Below are 24,816 nucleotides of genomic sequence, written 5' to 3'. Positions count from 1 at the left end.
TACATAGAATTCTTAAAGGTGTCACGCATAGAATCTTATATAAAATGTATAAATCAACTAATGTAATTCTGCTAACGATATAAGATCCTGTTTACAGGAAATTCGGTAGTCATTCTGAAAATTTCCAAACACGTTTTCTAGCTTTAATTTTCTATTAAAATCTTATGAAGCAGTGGTTTTCCTTAAAACGTTTTTGCTAAACTTAAAATGCTCTCTTTTAACCATTGTTAGATAATCATTCTCCCCCTTCCATTACAAAACTCGAAAAATACGTACACATTTATTTTAGATTATCTTTTAATGTGTTTTATAAATTAAACAAGACAAATTACAGAAAATGTTAATAAATACCAAAACTTGAATAGTAGTTTTTTATATTCATAAAATAAAACTAAATACTTAACAGGTAAATAAAACGCTAACTCATCTTCCCCCTCTGAAACTATGAAATTTTGGGTTGAGAACCCCTGCTATAAAAGCTTTCGAGCACTGAAAAATCTAAAAGTCCAGTGTTCATCTTTATTTCTCTTGAATTATGTCCCAATTTTATATACACTAATTCTGCAATGTTCTGTAAAATTTTAGTTACAGCTTTCTATATGGTTATGTATAGAGATTCTATAGTGATATCCTTGAGTACAGTGAAGAGATTCTACACTCATGTCCATAAATTAAGGATAATTCGGAATCACGCGGAAATCGAACTCTAAAATAAATATATCACCTGTAAAATCACTACACACATCTTCAAGAATCATATGCACATTTCAGGAAGTAACCAGATGACACCGATGGTACATCACAATGACGAGAGTGTAAGAGAGTGATATATAAGGAATACAGGCAAAGAAGTAAAATTGTTCGCAGGCGCTTTATAAGCATTTCTGTGCAATAACCGAATAGTTATGACACAAAGGACGCATTTGGATGATTTTTTACGTGGTAGAATTATCGGCCGTCTGGAATGTGGACGTACCCAACTGGAAGTATCAGACGAACTTGGAATTGCCCAGAGTGTCATCTCCAGGCTTTGGCAACGCTTCCAAGATGATGGTAATGTGAGTAGACGTTAAGGCACAGGTCGCCCCAGAGTTACAACGCCGAATAAGGACCGTTATTTGGCAGTTACTGCCAAAAGAACAGGAGGAGCGCAGCCTCAGACCTGTCTCGTCAGCTCTCTTCAGCCACTGGTACGACAATTTCAAGGCAGACCGTGTACAGACGCTCAGGTCAGATTGGTCTATATGCTCGTAGACCTGTCAGATGCGTTCCACTTACTGCAACTCACTATCGCCTCCGGTTAGCCTGGAGTAGAGAGCATGCATTGTGGACACCGCAACAGTGGGCTTGTGTGATGTTTTCCGACGAGTCCAGGTTTAGCTTGCAGTCTGATTCTCGACGGACTTTCATATGGAGAGCTCCAGGTACCCGTTACCGCCAAGAAAACATCATTAAACGACACCGTTACGGTGGTGCAGGAGTGCTCGTTTGGGGTGAAATTATTCTGGGTTCCAGAACTGACCTGCATGTTCAAATTGGAACCATGATAAGCCAAATCTATCGCGACGTCATTCTGGAACAACATGTACGTTTGTTTCGGGGTGCCATGGGCGCACAATTTGTGTTTATGGATGACAAAGCCCGTCCTCACCGTGCAAACATCGTAAGAGAATGCCTTCAATCGGAGGATATTACCCGTATGGACTGGCCAGCATTCTCACTGGACTTGAATCCAGTAGAGCACGTGTGGGACATGCTTGGCGGACGAGTTGCAGCCCGTCAACCTCCTCCTACAGGTCTACCGGAACTTCGGAGAGCATTGCTTTTTGAGTGGTGTAATATCCCCCAAGATCAGATCGATAATTTGATACTCAGCATGTCTAGGCATTGTGCGGACTATATTGCATCGTCTGGGAGACATACAATGTATTAACAATCATACCAACCATGTAATATTGTTATTTTGTAACTAGGTGCTTTTTATAATTTGCTCCAGGGAGAAAAAATCGCTAATTTTTTAATAATATCAAACATATAGCATCTTTTTATGCTCTTTACCTTGTGTTTAATAAATAAGCTTTAAAATTAAGTCAAATTTGTTTTGCTTCTAACTCTTCCTTTGCCTGATTTTGCATTATCCTTAATTTATGGACATGAGTGTATTATTATATGTGTCCATAGTGTCTATGTATAGAGTGTCTCTGTATAGCGGCTATGTATTCTATAGTGCTTTATTATCTATTTATCTATGTATATAGTCTATAGTGTCTTTGTATATATTTGTCTATGCATATATTCTGCAGGGTCTTTGTATATATTGGTCTATGTATATATTATATAGTGTCTGTGTATAAAGATTTTATAGTGACATGCGTAAATATTGTGTAGAGATTCCATAAAAATATGTATAGAGATTTTAGGCTTCTACATATAAGATCAATTAATAGAATTCTACTTAAATTATCAGACTCAGTTTACAGAAACTTAGACCCTAATACATTCTAAACACGTTTTCATGCTTTAATACTTTGTAAAAGATTCTACACACATTTCTGTGTAATTAAAAATATTCTAAAATTGATAAAGTTTACTTTCAGGTTTGGTTTGGTTTATTTAATTACAGCAAAGCACACTAGGGCTATCTGCTTAAGGGAAGGGATGCCTTCGTGGAGGACTTTCTAAGGAAAACTGGCTCGTATACACGTTACACATGGGGAAAACCACGAAAGCGCCCATGCAGCCAGCCCGCTCACGGTATTCGAACCTCGGACCGACCTACCAGCGTTCAGCGACGTTACCGATCGGCCGCTGGTGGGACTTACTTTCAGGATTAAAAAGAGTGAGTAAATTAAATTTTCACTTCTGAACAGAATTCTTTAACGTTATCTGAATTTTAAAATAATCTATGGCATTGAAGAGAGAAATAAAAACTGTCAGAACATACGTGATTTAATTCAAATAAATATATTTTAAGTAAAAGTTAAGTTAAATTTAAATTAAGAAACCATTTCACTTATCGGAAGTGTAAGTAATAAAACTTAGAAATATTCGTTTCAAGAATTAATTTTTTATGACTATCAGCATAATTTTAATCTTTTAATTAATTTTACGATAAGGGAATTTTATGCCTTTAAAAAATTTCAAGTTTCTATTGTTCAAATTATAAGTCATATTGTTCAAAAATTGCACAGCTTATTACATCAATTTAGAAGTTCAAAAATCTTATGTGTACGCTACATGACTTCCCTGTACGCAATATTAAATTATACGCATTTTTTCCTGCATTTCATTTAAACTTATTGAATTAAATTAAATGTACTTCGTCGAAAGCGCATAAACCCCAATAGAATAAATGCATTCTTTAAAATTCACTCTATTTATTTACTATAGCGACACTCTGGCGCTAGGTTCATTTAATAGCGTTACATCTCAGTCATTTTATAACTCAAAGTGCACAAAACTTATGTCATCTGAAGAATTACCTAATCGTTGTCACATGTTCTATTCAAATACTATAATAAATCTAAAATGATGTATAAAAGAAATAAAAAAATAAAAAAGAAACAGTTTTTTCACAGACGATTCAGCGCCGCTTACCTAATGCCTGCGCGTTACTCGTAAGCATTCTCCTCTGTGAGACAGACTGACGACAACATTTGCTGCTTATACGAAACGCTTATTTCCTCGGATTTCATTAGAGATACATTTCTCATACAATTAATTCGGTTCTTACTTCGCGGCAAGGCAAAAAATACATAAAAACTCAAATTATCTTTATTAAGCGTTGAAAGATATATAGAAACACAAAACATCAAATAATTGTTTTAAATAAAATTAGAGTTCCTGAGCAATAAAGCTATTCGGCCAGCAGGTGAGAGGACTGATGTTTCGGTGCACAAAACTAAAAGTTTCCTTTTCCTTTTGTTCCCACTCGGCAAAAAGACACTGAAGGTGTAGAAATTCTTTCACTATTCTGCCAAGTTTCAAATGTAAACAAATATGGCTGCTATTGTAAAAAAATAGGCTTAGCATCACTTAAACAACTTTTAAATTGTTGATAATTCTAAACATGTTGCATGCTGGTTAACTAAAGGCATAAAAACCTTAACCGTAATATAAGAACAACATAATTCAATCATTTTTAAAGCAAAAATTGCACAATTTACCAGCCTATAAGAATAAAAAACTGAGCTCACAGAGCTACTACCTCACATTAGTAACAGAATGAGTATATGTGCATATATATATTTATTTAACTTTTGATGCTGCCGATTGCCACCAAAACGGGAGGTGCACAGCTACATCCTATAGCAGTCCTATATACAAACTTTTCACGTTCTGAGGCGACTCGTTTTTGAGTTACGCGAGATACACACATATGTATATGCGTACAGACGCCATGAAAAAAAAATCTCTTCTGAATCCAGTTTAAATCAATTTTATAATTCGTTTGGGGAAAAAGTGTCCTTTATCCTGTCTTTACATACATATGTCATGCAAAACTACTTTTTAATTGCATTTGATAGCGGTCAAAATGGATTATTTTCGTTGAAATACTATACCCGGAAGTTTTCGAGATTACAATACTTCCTTTATTTCGCACTGGTTTCATTTTGGTAAAATAAAAATGTTAAGATTGAATTAAAATGGCGGAAATTTCCATTCAAAAATGATTCAGCATTTATGAATGCAATGGCACTTGTGCGAGTGATTTGCGATCTCACATCTTCTAATCGCTAATTCGTGGTTTTCACGGACGAATTTCTCACTTACACGGATGGCGCACTTGACTTTTATCGAATGTAACGCTTTTAAATGGTAATTTTCCTACTTCAAAGTTTCTTAAGGATATACAACATATTAAACCTGTGTAACAAAAGGTTAAGTTAGATTCCGACCCATATTTCGTTAAACAATATTGCATACAGTTCCATTTCTCCCCTGGTAGTGAGGTTTCGAACTTCCTTTTTTTTCTCAGAAAATAAATTCCCATGACCTCCTTTACACGATTACCAAGTTTGATAAATTTGATCCAGTAGTTTTCCTTTTATGACCGTTTCAATGTGGAACTTTAGTTATAACCACTCTGTATATTATTAAATTTTAATTTGAAGCTATGCGTTACATATATACCATGCGTAAACTTTTCGCTTTTATGAAAAAATAAAGAATCGAAGCAAATATACTTAGGATAATGGACCAAAACTGAAAAAATTAGTCCTAGTTCCGACAACAATTCCGTCAAAAATTCCGAATTACTTAAGCTGAAATACTAGATTTAGTATATGTTTTACTGTATGTTAATAAAGTAATCAGAGTGTAATTAAAATAGATTATAGAATTTACGCTGATCCAACTTTTTGTCTGACTGCACAACATGTAATGGAAGAGAAGGCTTGTAGAGATCTATTTTTGACATGCCTCTAAAAGTAGATGTCATACTCCTTTTGTCTCTTCAATGTCAGAAAACTTTCCTTTGAGAGGCAACTTTAGTTTTGGGGAAAGAAAAAAAATCACAAGAAATGCAGGACGATTGAGTACACATACTTATTTTTGGAACACAAGCGGTTCTCCGCGGTTATAATGGAAAGATGCATTATCATGCAATACAAAACATTTGGAATACGTTTTCTGACTGAAAACATAAGATTAAAAGTTATCTGCTTAATTCACAGCCATTTACAAGTCAACTACTCGGGCAATTGCAGAATTGTTTTGATCCTGAGCTTGTAAGACAAACCTAATATCACTGGATTTAAACGCTTTTTTAATCTTCCGAGAACATTCCTTCTTTACCTCATATTCCAAGAATATTAAGTGAATACAATTATTGCAAAAGAAATTGAATATTCATTTGCACTACGGCTTGGTAGTTTACTAACGAGTTAACAAAACTTAAATTCTGCTTTTTGTGTCTAAGAACACAACAATATTTTAAATATTTACAAATAAAATATTAAATTGGAGATTTAATTGGAGCCTCACTAGTTGCGTAGCATTTGAAGATTGTTAAATACTAATTGTTTGTTGCGAAGTCTAACCCAGGCTTTGCATGGTTGGTTTTCGTAGTTTTCTAGGTTTTCTTTACAAAGGTTCTCTATGAAAGCATCTTAATCAAATAGCTCCCATGTTCTTTCTGTGTTCAAATAACCAACTAACCTAGTTTAAGAGCGATTTCCAAGTGAAGTTACTAGCAAAACCCGAATACTCATTAAAAATCATGTAGCTTGCCAATCGGGAGTAACATGAAAGATACGGCGCCAATAATTGAATTGCTGTTACGGTACGCTGTTTCTAAACTTAGATGGTCATTCCTTAATTAAATAGCCCACCAGCGGCCGAGCGGTAAAGACGCCGAACACTGGTAGTTCGGTCCGAGGTTCGAATCCCGCGAACGGGCTGGCCGCATCGGTGTTTTCGTGGTTTTCCCCATGTGTAACGTGTATGCGAGCCAGTTTCCCTTAGAAATCCTCAACGAAGGCATCCCTCCCTTTAGGCAGATAGCCCTCGTGTGCTTTGCCATAATTAAATAATCCAATCCAATCCTTAATTAAATATAATTGATTTGTAAATTCTACTAGAACTGACAGTAAGAATTGAAGTGGAAATAAGTAATATGGTGTGCAATCTTGATTAATATAAAATTAAAAATATTTGCATAGAAAAATGTTTGCATTCAGACAGAAAGTTTTTTGAAATATTTGCAATTACTTTATAAGAAGGATTTATTAATAACCATAATAATTACTTATTATATTACTGATGATTAGGATTCAGTTCTTGACAATTACATTCTAAATTAGAATTTTAAGGATAGAATGAAAATACGCTACGCACAAAAATACATTTTAGGATAAAAAATGAGTTGATTTTTTATGTTTTAAAACTTCTTAAATTCATTTAATAAACATCGTATCCTCGTTGTTAATTGAATCCAGAATGTTGGTTGTCGTTTATATAATTATTCTTACTAGTCCACAGAATCTGCTGACTTATCCAGCCATTAAGTAGTTGCAGATCATTTCTACATAACCATTGAACTTCCATTAATTCAGTCTCCAGAGGGTTGTATGTTTATATCCTAATTTGACTTTTATAAAAATGATTATTCTAAATCTTATGTTTCTATAAAAATATACTGTGCTTTAAAAATATGGATGATAGTATCAGCCGCCCTTTCAGCCACTTCAAAAGCAACAGTTTGTTTAGAAATAAATTATGCAGTTAATGTCATAAAATTCAAATAAACATCAAACGAAAATTCTCAGTTTTAGACAATTCGATTTAAACGAAGTAAAGTTGAAGACGATAAAACGCCGAAGGTAAAAATTTACTCTTATGAAAATTTTGTTTTTTAAAAAAAAAAGATAGAGAGAAATTAAAAAATTAGTTAAAAATTTGAATAATATCATCTATAATTTTAAAAAAATAGCTTTTCGTATAGTATTAATAAATATTTATTACGCATCATTGAGGGAAAAATGTCATATAATTAATTCTCCATAAAATTTTACTTGAAATTTAAGGTTAAAAATAGCTGTGGCAATTCACTGTAACAAAAATCTATAGACCACATTTGGCGTTATTATCGCTCAAAAAAAAAGATGCCAGATTTCAAAACGCGAAAATATGTAAATTCGTGTATATCTTAGAAAATTTTGAATAAAAAAGTCTAATTTTTTGCTGATATGCTTAAACATACACCTACTTCAAGATGATGGTAAAACCTTTATAGCTTATAATTCAAAAATTTTTTCGAAAAATTTATAAAAATTACTTAAAAATAGAAATTTAAAAAATAAAACACAAAAGATTGGTAAATTTTATTTGGAATGAACCTAAATTTCGAAATGTGAGAGAAAAAATCAAAAAAGTTCAATAAAAAAGAGATATTAATAAATATTTGCCAAATTCAATTAACATTGAGGAACTAAAATTTTGAGAGCTAACATTTTAAAAACTACTCGTACGATTTTTACAAAACTTTATTCTGGCATAATTTGAGTCGTAGAATCGAAATATGGAAAGAAATTGGTATGTTATTTCAGAAAAAGTCCGATTTTGTGTCAAAATACCTATGTTAGAATAGTGCTATATACTATAAAACTAATATATATCCTTTCGAGACATGAAGAACGCAGTTTGAATTTTTTAAGCGGCCCAGTAGAACGGGAGATATAGCACTGTCCCATTTTTTTTTTAGCAGTGTACCTATTTTGCTGTTTTATGAATATCCCATATAGTAACATCAGAAACTGCAAGTTTTCTTTGAGTTTAAAAACTTTACAAATTTCTCTAGGATATCACTATATAAAAATTTTGTAAAATTTCTTTTATGATTTTGAAAAGCATCTGTTTTACAGAATCGGATTCTGTAAACTTTATAAAACGTTTTCAGAATTTTATAGAGAAGCATTTATATAAAGGATTATTTACAAAGTCCTCTAGAGATTTTTGTAGAACTCTATAGCCTCTATGAAACATTTACTAAGATGTATACAAAAACAGTAGGCTAAAATTGCACTCGGGCCGAATGCACTGTCAGAAAACAGCTGACTGGACAATTCTTTTAAGCAAACTGAGAAATGAAAAATATTAAATCCAAAATTTCACTCATTAAATTTTATCAGAACATACACACACAATAGCAACAACATCGCAATAGGAAAAACGTTTAATTTTATACTTATTTCCGATCATAGAATATAAAGTTTGGTACGGGACAGATTTTCATGCTGGTTACACTTTCTAATTCAAATATACTCACACCTGTATTAAATTATCAGAGTAATTTTTGTTTCAAATTATTTTAATGCATTAATTAACCGTTAAATAGCTTACTTTAATACAGACTGAAGAAAATAAATTATCGGAGCTAACTCTTGAGAGAAAGCTTCCCAGGTGAGACAAAACTTGAGAATATACAGGGTGATTATAATTAAAGTTTCACTTTGTAATGGTCATAAAAAGAAAACTACTGGACCTTATCAAACTTGGTAATCTTATAAAGGAGATCATGGGAATTTATTTTCCACAAAATAAGTTCACAAACTCACCAGCAGGAGGGAAATGGTGCTGTATGCAATATTGTTGAAAGAAATAAGACGTGAACACATGGGTTTAAAATGTGTTTAATCGTTTCTGAAATGTTTTACAAAGCATAATCAATGTGGCATCCACCATTTTCCAAACGAAAATTAAATCGTATTACTGCATTCTGAACAGCAGCTCTCAGCATATCAGGAAGAATGTTACGGACATGTCAGTGTATCGCATCTTTCAGCTACGCGAAATTGTTTAGATTATTTGCTTAAATCATTTGCTCCTTTCTCCCGTAAGCCAATTACAAGCCATTGTGATTTTGCCTCACCCCCCAAACAGCTTTGTTTTAAAAACTATTAAAAACGTTTAAACCGACCGGAATGCGCACACTTTTGCGAGTGATTTGCGATCTTACATTTTCTAATCGCTAATTTGTGGTTTTCACGGACGAAGTTTTCCGCTACACGGATGGCGCACTCGAATTTTAGCGGCTTTAAATGAGAATTGTGTTTAGGTCAATGCTTCTTAGGGGTATACAACATGTTAAACCCGTGTAACAAAATGTTAAGTTAGATTTCTACTCTTATTTCGTTTAACAATATTGCATACAGCGCCATTTCCCCCTGGTGGTGAGTTTTTTACCTTTTTTTTTTTTTTTTTCTTTTTCGTGGCAAATAAATTCTCATGGCTTCTTTTACATGATTACTAAATTTGAAAACATTTGGTCCAGTAGTTTTCCTTTTATGACCATTTGAAAGTGGAACTTTAATTATAATCACCCTGTATAATATCAACTTAGTTTCTTTCTCTCCTGTACTGAAATTTTCTTTAACGCATAAATAAAAATAGTATGCCTGTGTGTAAATAATTATAAACTTCTTTAACTAGATACTGACACTTGACGGCTTTCCGATTCAGATAAAATGTGTAGCCTTGGAGAGAAATTACTACAAATTATCTTCAGAGCGGAATTTAGATGGTCATCGATCCTGACCATGGGTTGTTTTCTTATTAATTTTCAACGGTGAAAGAAAGCCGTTAACATATAAATTTATTCTCAAATGAAACTATTATTCTTACACCCAAAATTTCTAACTGATCGTATTTACTTTTTGACAAGTGCGAATAAAACTTAATCCTGATCTATATCTTTAAATTTTTAAATAAGATTTATAGCACATTGTAAATTAATTAGCTTCATTTATAGATTTTCAGATTTAATTTTTTTAATTGTAATGAAAGTAATGTAAACTGAAAATTCAAATAATTAAAATCTTGAAATCTTTCCTACGTCGTGTAAGATTCTTAAATTAACCACTCATGTATAATTTCAGCCTTTATTACAACTTCTTCCTTTCGGTTTCCTCACCAAAATGTAAATGCGTGCCTTTAAACTGGGGTTTGGGGAATTAAGATAATGCGTATTTGTGGCCTGCGTGTGCACATTATGCTTAGTTTTTGCCAACTCTGACACATTGTCACAATAACAGTCGTTTCAAAAACCATCGTCGCTGATGAACGAATTTCGATTTTCAATTACCTGTACATAAACTTTTTCCGCAAACATATTTTAGAGACACAGAAGCTGTATGTAAAGTCGTTTCAGCAGTATGATACTGAAATATTTTGATGTTGATATTATTTAATATTAAATATTATGATATTAATAATAAATGTTGCGTGCATTTATTAAACTAAAAGTATTCCAGATTATTAATTTAAAAGTGTTCTTTTTTCAAAAATATTTGTTTTTCAAAAGACAAAGAATAATAATTATTCGAAGATTACTGGAAAATTAGCTACTAATGATTGTTACAATGAATAGTTTGACTGAAAATATTAAATACAAATAATTTTAAGACAAATAAACAAACCGCATTCTTTGAATTTACTTTCATAATAGTGCAGGAATTAGCATGTGTTTTCATTTTAAAAAGTCTAATTATTCTGCATCACGTTATATCGCTGCTGATATTTGAATTTGATACGCCGGTAGAGTTACTGAGCCAGTTTAGAGTAGATTTAAATCCTGTAGTCATTGAATACTGTTCCATGCTTGAACTTGACTGTTTCTATTTAGTTGCTTCACCACGAGTTGTGGTTTATAATGTCAGCACAAGAATGTGCATTCAATTTCTATTTAAAGGAAAAAAAGCTTATTAAATCCTTTCATGGCTTTTAGACATAGTCATAATTTTCTTCGTATGTAATAGGATTAATAGTTCTGGATCAAGTAATACCTTATAAATGAATTTTCAATAAATTCGTAACTAAAATATCTTCGAGCGCCACAAAAATTTGCTTCTAGGGGCCTTCAAATTAGAATTCGAAACTTATGAATAAAAAGCAGTTATTTTTGCTTTTATCATATTCTCAGGAAATGTTAATTGAAAAGAAATACAATCAAACCTCGGTATAAAGTAACCCGCTTACAACGAATTATTTTATGTTATTTTTTTAATACTGCTATAGCGAACCTCCAAATCTATGAAAATCGAATTTAGAGAACTGCATGGATATCTTCGAATGAAACTTTGAGTTTTTTCATAACTTTTTAATAGAATTTCTACTAATTTAAACTAAAAGTTACTAACCCTTAAATTCAACGACAGTTAGGATCTGATTTCCATTCAGTCCGTAAAAGAAAACACTTTAATGTTATTTTTCTTTTATCTTTACCCCCACTTTTCAATATGTTCTAAGATATCAAACCTCAGTATAAAGGATCTGCAAAACAGATGTGACAACAGATCTAGAAGAAGGAGGACCAAATTAGCATATCTCATGGTGTTCGAGGTCATTGTAACAAAGAAACGTGAAGGAAACATGAAATTCCCTGATGCCATTCAAATTCTTCTGAATCTGCTGGACAGAGAGCTCAAGGCCAATACTATGAAGAAATTTTGAAATACTCGGTATTCGGGGAAAGAGGAAATGGTGAATCATGTGAGCTTCAGGCTACACAGTTGATTCGTCATTTAGAGAATGAAATTTTCATCTTTATCGATTTGTTTTGTTTTAGTATAAATGCTGTCCGTCAAATAAGGGTTTGACATTCTTTAGGTCTTTTACAAGACATAGGTAAATATTGCCGAATAAAAGTAAGGGTTACCTATGTGAAGGTTACTAAAACTTTATTCTTCCAACCACGGATAAAATTTTCTTACATTCTGCATTCCACTAGCAGAAAATTACAGATTTTTGTTTTACTCAGATGTTAAGTAAAAGTCAAAGGTAAATTCATCAACATATTTGTCAGTCATTTTTGGTACTTTTATATTGAAGACAATAAAATGATTTTAGTTATAAATAGGTATTTCGAGGAAAGAATCGGAACAATGTAATAGGTTAACATGTAAAATTATTAAAGTATAATGAAAAAATAATCAATAGTGAATAACAGAAAATTAAGGTACTGCGCGCAATAATAAGGATAATTAAATCTCAATATAATTTTAAATAAAAGCTTATTGAAAAAAAAAAAACTTTTTAATTGCATTTTATTTTCTGGTTTTTAGTCTCAGTAACCGATATCGATGAACTTTTTATTCGTTATTAAAACACAAGCTTTAAATTATAAGAAAATTATGAAATTAAGGCAAATAACTGAACATCATTCAGCGAATAAAAAAAAATGCTTTGAATATTTAGTTTCTGAAATTGGATGTAATGACAATGTTACAATGAGCATTTTTTCAAATGAAAAAAACGAATATCGACAATTCTTAAGTGCACCAAGATAGCAAACTCAAAAGCAATTTTTTAGCGAGAAACGCTCTCTTCTTCCGTCTGCTTCAGACTGCAACACACTTTTTTAAAATGTAGAAAACTCTCAATAATTACTTTATTATCATTCTTTAAAAAAAACACGAAAATTTCAAGACATTGCATGTGGTACATTTCTAGATGTTGAAATTTTAAACTATGAACGCAAATTCGCCAAAAATTCAGAAATTAAGTTACAGTTTCCATACAATTTTAATTAAAATCATATTCTTCCTAACTGCTTTGTCAAAAGTTACTGTAGCTGAGTAATGTTTTCAAAGGCGTTCTCTCTTTCATTATTCGTCACATAAAATTTTAGATGAAATTTAGGAAACATAAAGATCCTGACTGTGATAAGGTCGCATAAAGGAAGAAGAAACTGAAAATTAATATGGACAAGGATGTCTCGTGAGCATAAGATGAAAATTACTATTATTTAGCTTCCGAATACGTTTTCAATAGTTGTTAAAATAGTTGTTATTAAAATAATTAAATTGTTGGCAATGTTAAAAACGCAGGCTCGAGAGCCACGTATTGCTCTCACACGTAAATTATATAGAATTTGATTTTAAGAAAAAGATTCAGGTTTTTCTGTTCTTGTTGGTATGTAGCTATTTTTTGGGCGTTCAATAAAATTTTCATGTGGTGTTTCGTCATTAGTTTATTTTTATTCCGTTTTCATTGGAGTTCAACACCACAACGTTGATGCATTAACACTACACCACATGACGAAATATTATTAAAATTTACCTCAATTCAATTCTGAGGCGTTAAGACCAACTCATTGCACTCACTGAAATTAACTCGAAAATTTAACTTAGAATTGAAATTTTAATTTCTTTTAAACCTTAATTTAATCCGAACCATGCTGTCATCAACTACAAACGATATTTAAACATTTTAGAACGATTTCAGTGCCGTTTAATAAAATGTCTCAAATGTCAAGAGAATTTTTTAATGTTCCACGTGATAGCCATTTTACTGGACTGTAAGCCTTGTCATTTCCATATAGAAGGGCTTTTTGAAAAATTTCCAAGGGGTATTTATTTTCAATGATCTTCCACCACTTTCCATAGTCCATCCAGAGTGGTGAGATTGCACTTAGAAACAGCTCTGTTCGAGAGGCGGTAGTGGACGACAGTCCATAGTGAAACGTCAGTGTACTACGCAAGAATACTTTGAAAAAGTATGTAGGGAATACTTGTATCAGTGTTTATTTTTTTAAGGAACGAAGTTGTTCTTTTGGAGGTATCACTTGTTGCTTTGTCTTAATGAAGTTTCACTCTTTAAATATCCATCGGTATAAAGAAATGGAAAAGCATACAACATAATCACAAAACAATAAATGCCCTTAAATAACTTAAATATAATAATTACACTAAGAATGGTAAAAAAAGTCTTGAAAAAAATATTTATTAGATTAATATATTATTGTAAGGTGTATTTTAATTTTATAACAGTTATGTTTAATTTTTAATCCCTTTCCTTTCAATTCTTGTTTTCTACTGACAACTTCCTACCACAAATGAGTTAGGAGTAGTAACTTAAGTATCGCTCCTTCTTTTACTCGTCTCTTCTACTCCTCAGATCTCCATTCATCCATAAATAATTAGAGAAGGTGAAGGAGCAGCAGACTCGACGAAATTGTAGGTTGAATTTCAGTTCATGTTCGCTTCGTTGTGACGGATCGGCTTTTGTATTAGGTTTGTAAGGATCCTAAGTTTTACTAACGTTTATTTTATTTTAAATCTTTACTATCACTTATTTTCTACTTCCGGCCAGAATTAAAAGCTTTAACTTATTTATGCAAGTACTTAAGTTGTGGCTTTTTGCCAAGCAAGAAAGAGGAAGGAGCTATTAGAAGAAGGCCGCTTGCCATAGTAGTTTTACTCTTTTGTTGGTTGCCTTCAAGGCCAGAGGTTTATTGCTCTTGATAATTTTAAACGTATCGTAGTGTTAGCAGTTCTCTGTACTACATACGGCTTTTTGTTAATATACGGCCAATCTTGGAGTTAGGCACTTGTTTATTAATCCAAAGTTAGTTTAGTTAGATTTTTAGTTAATATTTTTTATATTCTTACATTCAGACCACAAGTGGTTGGTCTCTATATTCCGAAGTTCCGGAAATCATTGTAAAGAGAGAAAAATAAAGGGTTTCGTATACCCTTCCTGTGTGTATTGTCTACTTCCCAAATTTATTGAACATAGCTTTAGTAAGCTCCCTGTTCCGAGTCAGGACAGTTAATGTTCCCAAAGCAAGTAAGGAGGAAACAGAACCTGATAGGTTGACCTTAAAGTTCATAGTTAGAAGTGGAATGGTTCGGCGTGACTTTAGTGGATAGTTTGTGCGGGTTTGTTAGTCAGAAGACAACAATCGTAACGTGAACGAATCCATTTTAAAACTTAGAGGAGCTCGTTCTCTGAACGCATTGAGGAGGGGTAAATGAACCAGATATTTTTAGAATTTTCAAAATCTCACGCAAAGAAACCTGACGACGGGGATAGTAAGCAAGAAAATACGGTATTTGTAAAATTAGAAAAAACGATAACGCCAAAAATAATAAACATAGTCTAATAAATCATTTTAATTTAAACGTTTGTTCCTGTTCTTAATTTAATTGTTATGTTCAAGTTATTTATCTGAAATTACTTGTGTTGGATGCTGCATATTATAGAGAAAAGTGTACGGGGATCGAGGAAGAAAATCGTTCCTTTAAAAGGGGTTGGTGCAAGAAAAGGGGATGAGAATCTTTGTTCTTTAAGCTACCACATAAAATTCATAATGTATTTCTCCCACTTTTCTAGCGTGCCTTCGTGGTGTAGTGGTTCTGCACGCTGGGCTGGTATTCCAGAGGTCCGGGGTTCGATTCTCGGCGAAGGCAGTTGCTAATTTTTCATCTAGCCTGCTTCCAAAAAAATCCTAATGCCTCTACAAATTCTATAGATGTTTTATAAACCTGTCACAGAGATGAATTCTACAGACTTGTTGCTTTATAAAATCTTAGAGAATAATGTTATGCTGTTCTTTTGTGTTATTCTTTACCTATGGATATGCTTTATATGTGAACATGTTAATTATTTCAAATCATTAATCAATTTATTTCTATATTTTTAAAATTAAACGAATTATTTCTTGTCTTGCTCTTATTGCTTTTTCTTATTCTTTATAATTTTCTTTTATGTTATTCCTTATCTGTTATTATTTATCTTTTCTTCATGTGCACTATTTATAAGTGAACATGTTGTGTTAATTGTTTCAAATCAAGAATCCATTTATTTCTGCACCTTTTCAATTAGTTATTCTTTATCTTACTCATTTATCTTATTCTTTTTGTTTTTCTTTATATGCACAATTTATAACTGAACATGTTATGTTTCTTATTTCAAATCATAAATCTATTTATTTCTGTATTTTTAAAATTAATTTTGTTCTTTATTTTACTATTTTATATTATTTTTTTATTGTATCCTTTATATTAACACAGTAAATCTTGTATTACATAGAAATCTGTAAAATTTTCAGACTTTAATCAAAGCAAATTTGCCGTTTCTTGTCTGAAATATGGGACACGGAACAGAAAAGATAAACATTTTTTATTCATAAGCATTGAATAATTGAATGGAAATTTTCTCTATTTTTTCTCTAGCTTAACATTTTTTAACTTCTAAACTCATGTAATATTTTGTGCAATTTTCTGCACAGTAATAATATTTATATAATAAAAAGACTGGAACTTATTTAACACAAAAGCTTAAAATCAATTTATATCACAAAATTCGTGAAAAGAATAAATGTGTGCAAATAATTACAGCATTTTTGAATAAATTTATGTTATTAATTATAATATTTTGATTCCAAAAATCAGTACTTTCAACTATTGTTTATGCAAATCCGATAAGAGGAATTGTTTCTTAATTTTAATAAAACCTAACTGTTATTTAAAACGAACTCATTTTTATTTAAACATTTTTTGAAATCAAAACTATATTAAATTTTTATTAGGAAAAAACATTCACACTTTTTTTTTCACATTTTTTTTATTAGGAAAATATGGAAACGTAATTCATTGTTTTTAATCCCAATAGAAAATTTTTATGATTTTATAATGCTTTTAAATACTCAAAAGCTAAGTAGGAGCTTTCAAAGAAAATTAACGCAAACTAATGTGATAGAATGTTTTAGAATTTTGGACCAGTTCTGCATAAAGTAGATCTGATGTTTTCAGTAGAATTCAATTCCTTGATTCTGTAGGCATTATGTAAGATTCTGTATATAGAAACTCTGTGTATTGTTTTACAGAATACCTGCACAAAGCTCTATAGGATATCTACATTTTTCTCTAGAAGATCTCTACATATTACTGTATAAGGTATTTTCTCCCTCCTTTCAGCATTCTTTCGTAGTGTAATTGGTAGCCCACTCGGTGCGTATTCGAGAAGTCCAGATTCGAGTCCCGCCGAGGGCATTGCACATTTTTCCCCTCTCTTGCTTCAAAAGTCCTAATGACTCTGCAGTGGTGCCCGAACTAAAAGGTGGTGGATGATAATGCTTCACCACCAGGATTTGGTGACCGGGACCCCTAATACTCAGTCTCCCTTTGAAAGGGGGAGTATGTAAGGTATTTTCTAACTTCTTTCTGCATACCTTTGTGGTGTAACGGTGTACGATTTTCACTAGTGTAATTCTCAGTTACTGTAGAAAGTCACGAATCTTAAGAACTAGTTAGCGAATAATCGCTTAAGTTCGTGTGAAGAGAAACAATAATATGAAACGGTAACTAACCCTTTATTATTCCAATAAAATTTAAAATGACTCCGTCTTGGAGTGTACAATCAAAGCCTACACTTGGGCTTGAACTTAAGAGACTAAGAATTAAACTAAAACTACGATTAACTAAAGAAATATAGGCGAAGCTATCAGGATTCTAATCGAGTTGGCCCCTTAACGTTATTTGACTATGAAGCTTATCAAGGGCTTGAGTACGGCTGAACGTGATAACAGCTTTGAAAGAGAGAGTAGCCAAAAGGCAGACGCGCGTAAATCAGAAACTCTGAGTCTCTCTGCCTCTGTAAGTAACTTCGCGGTTTAAATACCGCTCCTCCTCATTAAGTATTCAGAAAGATTCCAAAACTACGTTCTGGCCGGAAGTAATAGGTTGAAGTTAAGAATTTGACCGGAAAGGAACTTTATTTAACTTTAACTTAAAATTTAACTGTTAATAAAATTAACATAATCGTTACAACGGTAAGACACTCGGCGCATATGCGAGAGGTCCAGGTTCGAGTCCCGACGAGGGCATTGCACATTTTTTATATCTTCTCCTTCAAAATAACCTATATGTAACTATATAGAAGCTACATAAAAATTTTATAAAATTATATAGAAAATCTCGGAAGTAGTTTAAAGGATTCTAAAGAAATTTAACATTGCCTTTTTAATAAATTTGTGTAACACATTTTCGTTACAACTATACATATTTCCGTACATTACTGTATAAAAGGTATATCTAAAATTTTACGGAATTTTATAGATTTCTGATCTAGTTTATAGAAAATTCAGCTACGGATCTAAATGATACTATAGATGTTTAACATCGTTCTTTTTTCATAGAATTGTATATAAGACATTTTCGTCACATCAGCATACATATCTGTAGAATCTCTATAGACTATAAAACATTTCTGACCTATTTTATAGAAAATTGAGCCACAATTCTAAAACATTCTAAAGAAGTTTAACACTGAACTTTTTAATTTAATGATGCGTCTATATATTCAAAAGTAAAATACTGTAAGATGTTAATGAAAAATTAAAGTATGAAGACTTGCTTAGAATTCTTTATAATTATAGTCCATTTTCCTAAAACTAGATCTGAATTTTCAGTAGATTTCAATTATCTGATTCTGTACGCATCTTACCAGGTTCTATAGGTGTAATCTTTAGAAATTCTGTACACTTTTTATAAAATCTCTATACACTATTTACGCACATCAATATCGAACCTCTAAGCACACTCCATGAGATTCTGCATATGGGACCTTCAGAAACTCTGTATACATTTTATAGAATATCTGCACAAATCTCTATTGAATACATGCACATAGCACTATATAATCTACATACATAGCCATGTAGAAGCTGTATCTAAAATCTTATAGAATTCTATAGAAGATGTTTATTCTAGTTTAGAGAAAATTGGGATATCATTCTGAACGATTCTGGAGGTATTTAACATTGGAAAGAAAGTTAAAATTTTATTCATTTTTTTAATCCCAAAGAACTATTTTGTTGATTTCACAATGCTTTTAAATACTCCAAAGCTTTTCCAAGATAGTTTATAGGTCTTTTCTTTATCATCTGTATTTTCGTCTATCAACACATGTCTCTACAGAATCGCCTTACATAGCACTATGCATACTATATTCAAAACTTTATAGATTTCTAGAAAAGAATTTTGTAGAAAATCTCTCACCTAATTTAAAGGATTCTAAGTTTAATATTTTGATTTTGGATAGAATTCTGTAAGACATTTTTGTGCAATAAACATATCTCTATATAATATATAAACCAGGAGTGAGTTCTCAACCTATTTTGTGCTACGCAGCCTTTTCACTATCGCTATAAGATTATTCCCCTACCCTCTCCTTTTTGAAACTTGAAAAATATGATGCGGACACTATGTAACTTCCTTGTACGGCCTCTTAAATCGCATATATTTTTTCCTGCAATTCATTTAAATTTATTTTCTCGAATTAATCTAATTTAATGAACCAATCCCTTAAGCCAAGTTAAAAATACGTCTAAAATTTCAAATTTTGAAATTAAATATTCCGGTCAAATTTGATCGTCCGGAGTCAAACTTGTGGTATTTTCAGTTTTTCATAACGAGAATAAAACCTTACCAAATATAAGTATAGAGAGAGGGAGATTGCATTAAAGGGTAAATTTCGTTATTAGTCCAAAACTACTTTTTTTTAATTTAATTTTACCAAAACATGAATTGTTTCGTAATTTTAAACACTTCTGTAACTGAAAGTATATGTCTACGACTAACGACTGCGAAACTAAGGCTGAATAAGGACTTGTAAGCGCAAAAAAGGCCAGATGAAGACTTTATGGGGGTAATATATTCGGTATTGCCGAATGCAATAAAGGAGGGAAGTGTACAACTATATGTTACAGCAAAACAATAATATTTAAAATTTCAACAAAAACATTCAGCATTCTACCGCTAATCGTTTCTTTTGGATTATGCGGGATATATTAATATGTAGGCAGAGAAGTCACAAAAAATATCCATTTTGAGTTCATTTTACAATCCGTTTTGAAACGTAGAGTCCTTTATTCTGTCTGAATTCGCAGAAATCACGCAAAAAGTAGTACAAATGGATTTGGAAACTCTCATATATATATATATATATGTATGTATTTATATATATATATACATTTATATATATATATATATATATCGTATTTTTAAGTTAAATAACAAAAGTATATCAAATGTTGATAAGTACAAAAATTTGAACAGAAGTTCTTTTTTATATTAAGAAACTAAAGCTAAATACTTAAAAGCTAAATAAAATGGTAACCGAGTCCCCCACCGCTTAGAGGTGAATTCTCTCTTAATTGAAAAACCTCTGCTCTGCTATACACATAACTTTACAGAATCTGCATACAAAATTTACAGAGTTCTGACAAAGATCTCTGACCTAGTTTATGTAAAACTGGGCCATCATTCTAAATAATTCTATAGAAGCTTTACAAATTATTTATGACTGAATTCCATAAGACATTTTCGTCATATCAACACATATCTCTGTAGACTCCATACACAAGCTATATCTAAAATTTTAGAGAATTCTATAGAAGATTTCTGATTTTGTTTATAAAAAACCTGGGCCATAATTCTGAAGTAGGTTAAGACTGTATTTTGATTGACATTTATAATACATTTAGACCACTGGATTGTTGAGCAAAAAGAAGTTGCAAAAGTTGAACCGAAGACAAAAAAGATGAAAGCTTACCTAAAGAAGTGAGCAAGCTATAGCAGCTGAAGAAAAGTGCGACGAGGCACTTGTAGTTCATGGCTTTCTGGGCCTTTATCCGCACGTGGCCCCCATCGTACACTACTATCTACTGGCCTATGAAACAGAAGAACTGTCACCGCCACATCTGCTGTGTCCAGTCTCACCTCATAGTCCAACAGCTCTTGGCGGCCATTTTGAAGCCCACAATAAGTTTTCGTGCAGTTCGCACACAGCCCCACACAACACAATAGCACCTGATAGTAAAGTAGAAATGAAAGTCCTGAAAAAGGAGTTGTCTCCGGAGAAAAGTTGGTACCGTCTTAGCAATAAATTCGAAATGACGTATCCTAAAGGAGTTGCTGAACACCAACTTGAAATCCAGAGATACACACGTAATAATCGAAAACACAAATTACTTCTTTCACTGAGTCTCTTCAAATAGTAGAAATATGCTAAGAAAAGAAGTTTGAACACAGATACATGCCTTTCTTGAGAAAAAAATGTTTAAAAATTGGGTTAAAGGACTAGAAATGTTGTCTACTCTGCATACAGACCTTGCCTGTGAGTACACGTCTTTGATAACATCAGCTCACTAGTGGTTGAATTTCCAGAACTTGTTGTACAATCTTTTGTCAGTACCTGATGTACAGAACTTGCTGTATTATTCTGATAACACTTCCCTCGGTGATGGTAAACTTGATAAACGTTCCGATGTTGAAGCTTCGACATTCGTTGTGTTGTAAATTTCATGTCTTATCACGATAAGATAGAGGCTTATATTCCAAGAAGTGTATCCTTGTTGGCTAGCATATTCTTATGTCCAAACTTGACTTTCAGAAACTTCACAGATTGTTTCTGGTGTCTGGTCCACAACTTAAGCATTCACGAAAGAACTGAAACACGCCGGGGATGTGTTTTCCTAGTATTTGGTATTCAGAAGCAGGTTGGAGCGTAAAATAAATAAATAAACAAATAAGCAAGAAAGATAAATAAAAATTGTCGAAGAACACTTTTTGTTAAGTTTCTTGGAACACTTCCAGTGCTTTCGTGAATATTTGTAGCTTATGTTTGAGCTTTAAGAAATCATCCAAACAGTTGCAGTCAGTTCAACCAGTAATTTATATACTCCCCTAGAATGTCCATCAAAATATCCATAAAAAAAGACACAAATAAAGTGTTGTTGTCTAACCTCTTGTCGATTGTGTACCTGTACGACCTGTACTTGTTTAACTTTTTTAATGATCCATCACGGGTTCGAAGATTTAAATGATTCCACGACCGGAACGCACTCACAGATCATCACGCGAGCCGTGACACACTTTCGCCTGGTCCTGGACCCTTCGGGATGTACTCTTTCGCTCGTTTGGTTATCCGGGACTGGAGAAATAAAGACACCGGCTCGTAGTCCTCCCATGTTAGCCACCTACTTGAGGATGCGGTTCACCTCCGGATCATCTTTCGATGGTTATTCCAGTCCTTGTTCTCAAACGATCTGGGCTCGCTCGTTACTTCTTCTTCTTCTTCAGTCCGGCTGTATGTTCCCACTCTGGTGTCGCTCTCGGGTCCGGGAGTTGCCAGATCATCGACCGGACATCACGGAGCGATACATTCCAGCAACAGAGGAGGGATTGCCAGGCTGCTGCGGCCCCTTTCCCCGTCACGTGGTCACGCGCTTGCGCTGTGGTGTACTCTCCGGGAACACCAAGATGAGAGGATCGTCGCCGCGGCGACTGCGACGGCCTCTAGCGATGGCGGTGGGAAGGGGATGTCGATATTTCCTCCTCTTTGCAGAACGCTATTCCATGGGTGTGCAACTTCGTTCTCCCGTTCGAAGAAAGAAAAACTGTATTCGAATATCGGAAGAGGGTGCATCCGGTCGGAAGGGGGAACGTTGTTTGAAGTTGCGGGAAAATCAATGGCCGAGGAGCATGGGTTGCTCCACTAATTTATTCTCTCTATTTTTTTCGGGAAAAGACTGAAACGGTCTGTTGTTCCAGAGCGATTACGAGCTGTCGCCATCTAGTGGAGACTCGTGCAATACACCAGATTTAGAAAACAGGGTTAAAAATTTTACCGCTATGAGAGTTTAGATGGATTTTAGCACAACTTCGCAAATATTAAATTTTTTCGAGTATCAAATGCATGTGTTAACTTCAGAATCTTCTAAAAAAGTTTCTGGTAATTTTAATTGGGCTCAATCTGTGGATGACATATATATATAAATATTTTTAATTATTAAGAACTGAACATTTTTATATTGTTAGTTATTACTCTGAAATAATTAATTAATTATTAGTAAAAAATTTATTCATTAATAAATCTATTCACCTAAGGCAATCGAATTTACGAGGGTTTTCGAAAAGATTTCTTTTTTTCTTTTTTTTTTCCTTTCAGTTTTCCATAACACCTAAAATAGTTCAATAATACTTAATTTTCTTTTTAATTTAAAGAAGCTGATAATTAAAAACTTTAATCAAATATACATTATTACAAAAACGAGTTAATTAAATATACCTTATTCGGTACTATTCGGTTTTGAGGGCCGTAAAAAAATTGCAGCGAAAATGTATGCGCAAAAGCACAAAATCTAGCAAACGCGCCCATTTAAAAACAGCACGCCAAATCTAGCGTACGCGTTGATTTCAGATTGCGTAAGTTTATATAGTTTTATATTTCTTAAGACGCCATTTACATACTAGTTTAATTTTTAAATCCTTTTTTGATATCCTATGGATTTAACAATTTGGGAATTGCCCATGACGAAAAGTCGGCAATAGAATTTTGGGTAAAGTGCAGAATCACCCACTGCTTGACGCGTTTTTAAGAATTGCACATACTCGGTATCCATGTGCACATCGACCTATTTTCACTTAAAAAGTAAACGAAAATTGACAAAAATTCAATTGTTTTTACTCTTGTAAAAAGCGGCAAGCAAATACGTGAGCGATTCTGCACTTTACCGAGAATATTTTCAAAGAAAAGGCATCATTCATTATAGAAAATTATGTTTGAACAACCAACGAGATGAAATTATGCTTTAGCGATAACTCGGTAGCGAAATAGCGATGCAGACATCCATTCAGTTATGTTTAGCAATTTTTATATAAATCATGATAATGATCTGAAATAGTTATTTACTCTTATGCTTCTATCCAGTCATGTTTAGCCTTTTTCATATAAATTATAATAATAAAAAAGTATTATATGAAATTAACCTTTCATCTAAATTAAAACATCAATCTTAAATAGTTATTTACTATTATACTTCCTTTTTTGCGGCAGTTATTAGGGTTGCCGCAATTTTTTTTCTCAGCATTGGCATCAACAATAGTTTGGCGATTTTTTACGGCCCTCGAAACCGAATAGTACCCATTATTCTTTGTAATAATACTCTACTATGAAGAGAATTTTTAAGATATTTGAATCAATAAATTGCAAATAATGAACACATGAATACAGTTAGGTAATGGCAATTTTTTTAATATGTAATAAATTTAAACAACAAGATTTATTGGTCAACATGTGCTAAATGTCAGCCATACTATTTTATTTAAGCGATGACTTTAGATGTTAAAACCTCATTCAATGGCCAACGGTAAGACCACCGAACACTAGTAATTCCACTTGAAATCGACTTCCGCGAACGAGCTGGCTGAATGTAAATTTTCGTGTTTCCACCCGTGCAACGTGAATACGAGCCAATTTCCCTCAGAAAGTTCTCTACGAAGGCACCCTTAACCTTTGGCCTTCGTGTTTCTATTCAAATAGGCTAATATAACATAGACGTTAATATTACACATGTAATTTTTGAATGGCATAAATTACAGTATAAAATTTCAATTGCAATTTTCATGAGGTAATTTTTAATATAGATGTAAATCTATATTAATATATTTATTAATAAATTTAGATGCAACTAAAATAATATGCTATAATATATATATATATATATATATATATATATATGTAAAATATAAA

The 24,816-nt window shown here is 32.5% G+C and overlaps 1 protein-coding gene across 2 annotated transcripts in view; it reads right to left on the bottom strand.

The window, feature by feature from the left end:
- Positions 1-24,816, bottom strand: part of LOC118198461 (acetylcholine receptor subunit beta-like 1) — a 316,357-nt gene that overhangs the window by 109,283 nt on the left and 182,258 nt on the right. Inside the window, exon 1 of one of the 2 annotated variants that reach the window (XM_035370142.2) lies at positions 20,836-22,577. The exons of the other annotated variant lie outside the window; for it this stretch is intronic. Within the exon in view, the coding sequence (XP_035226033.2) occupies positions 20,836-20,896 (61 nt within the window). The 5' untranslated portion in view covers positions 20,897-22,577. Of the gene's footprint in view, positions 1-20,835; positions 22,578-24,816 lie in introns of those variants that run through there. 2 annotated transcript variants of the gene reach the window in all.

Source organism: Stegodyphus dumicola, chromosome 1 (assembly GCF_044657685.1).
Source record: "Stegodyphus dumicola isolate Sdum_Otavi_A_Nest chromosome 1, ASM4465768v1".
In the NCBI taxonomy this organism is placed as follows: domain Eukaryota; kingdom Metazoa; phylum Arthropoda; class Arachnida; order Araneae; family Eresidae; genus Stegodyphus; species Stegodyphus dumicola.
This window is presented reverse-complemented; position numbering and strand designations above follow the sequence as displayed.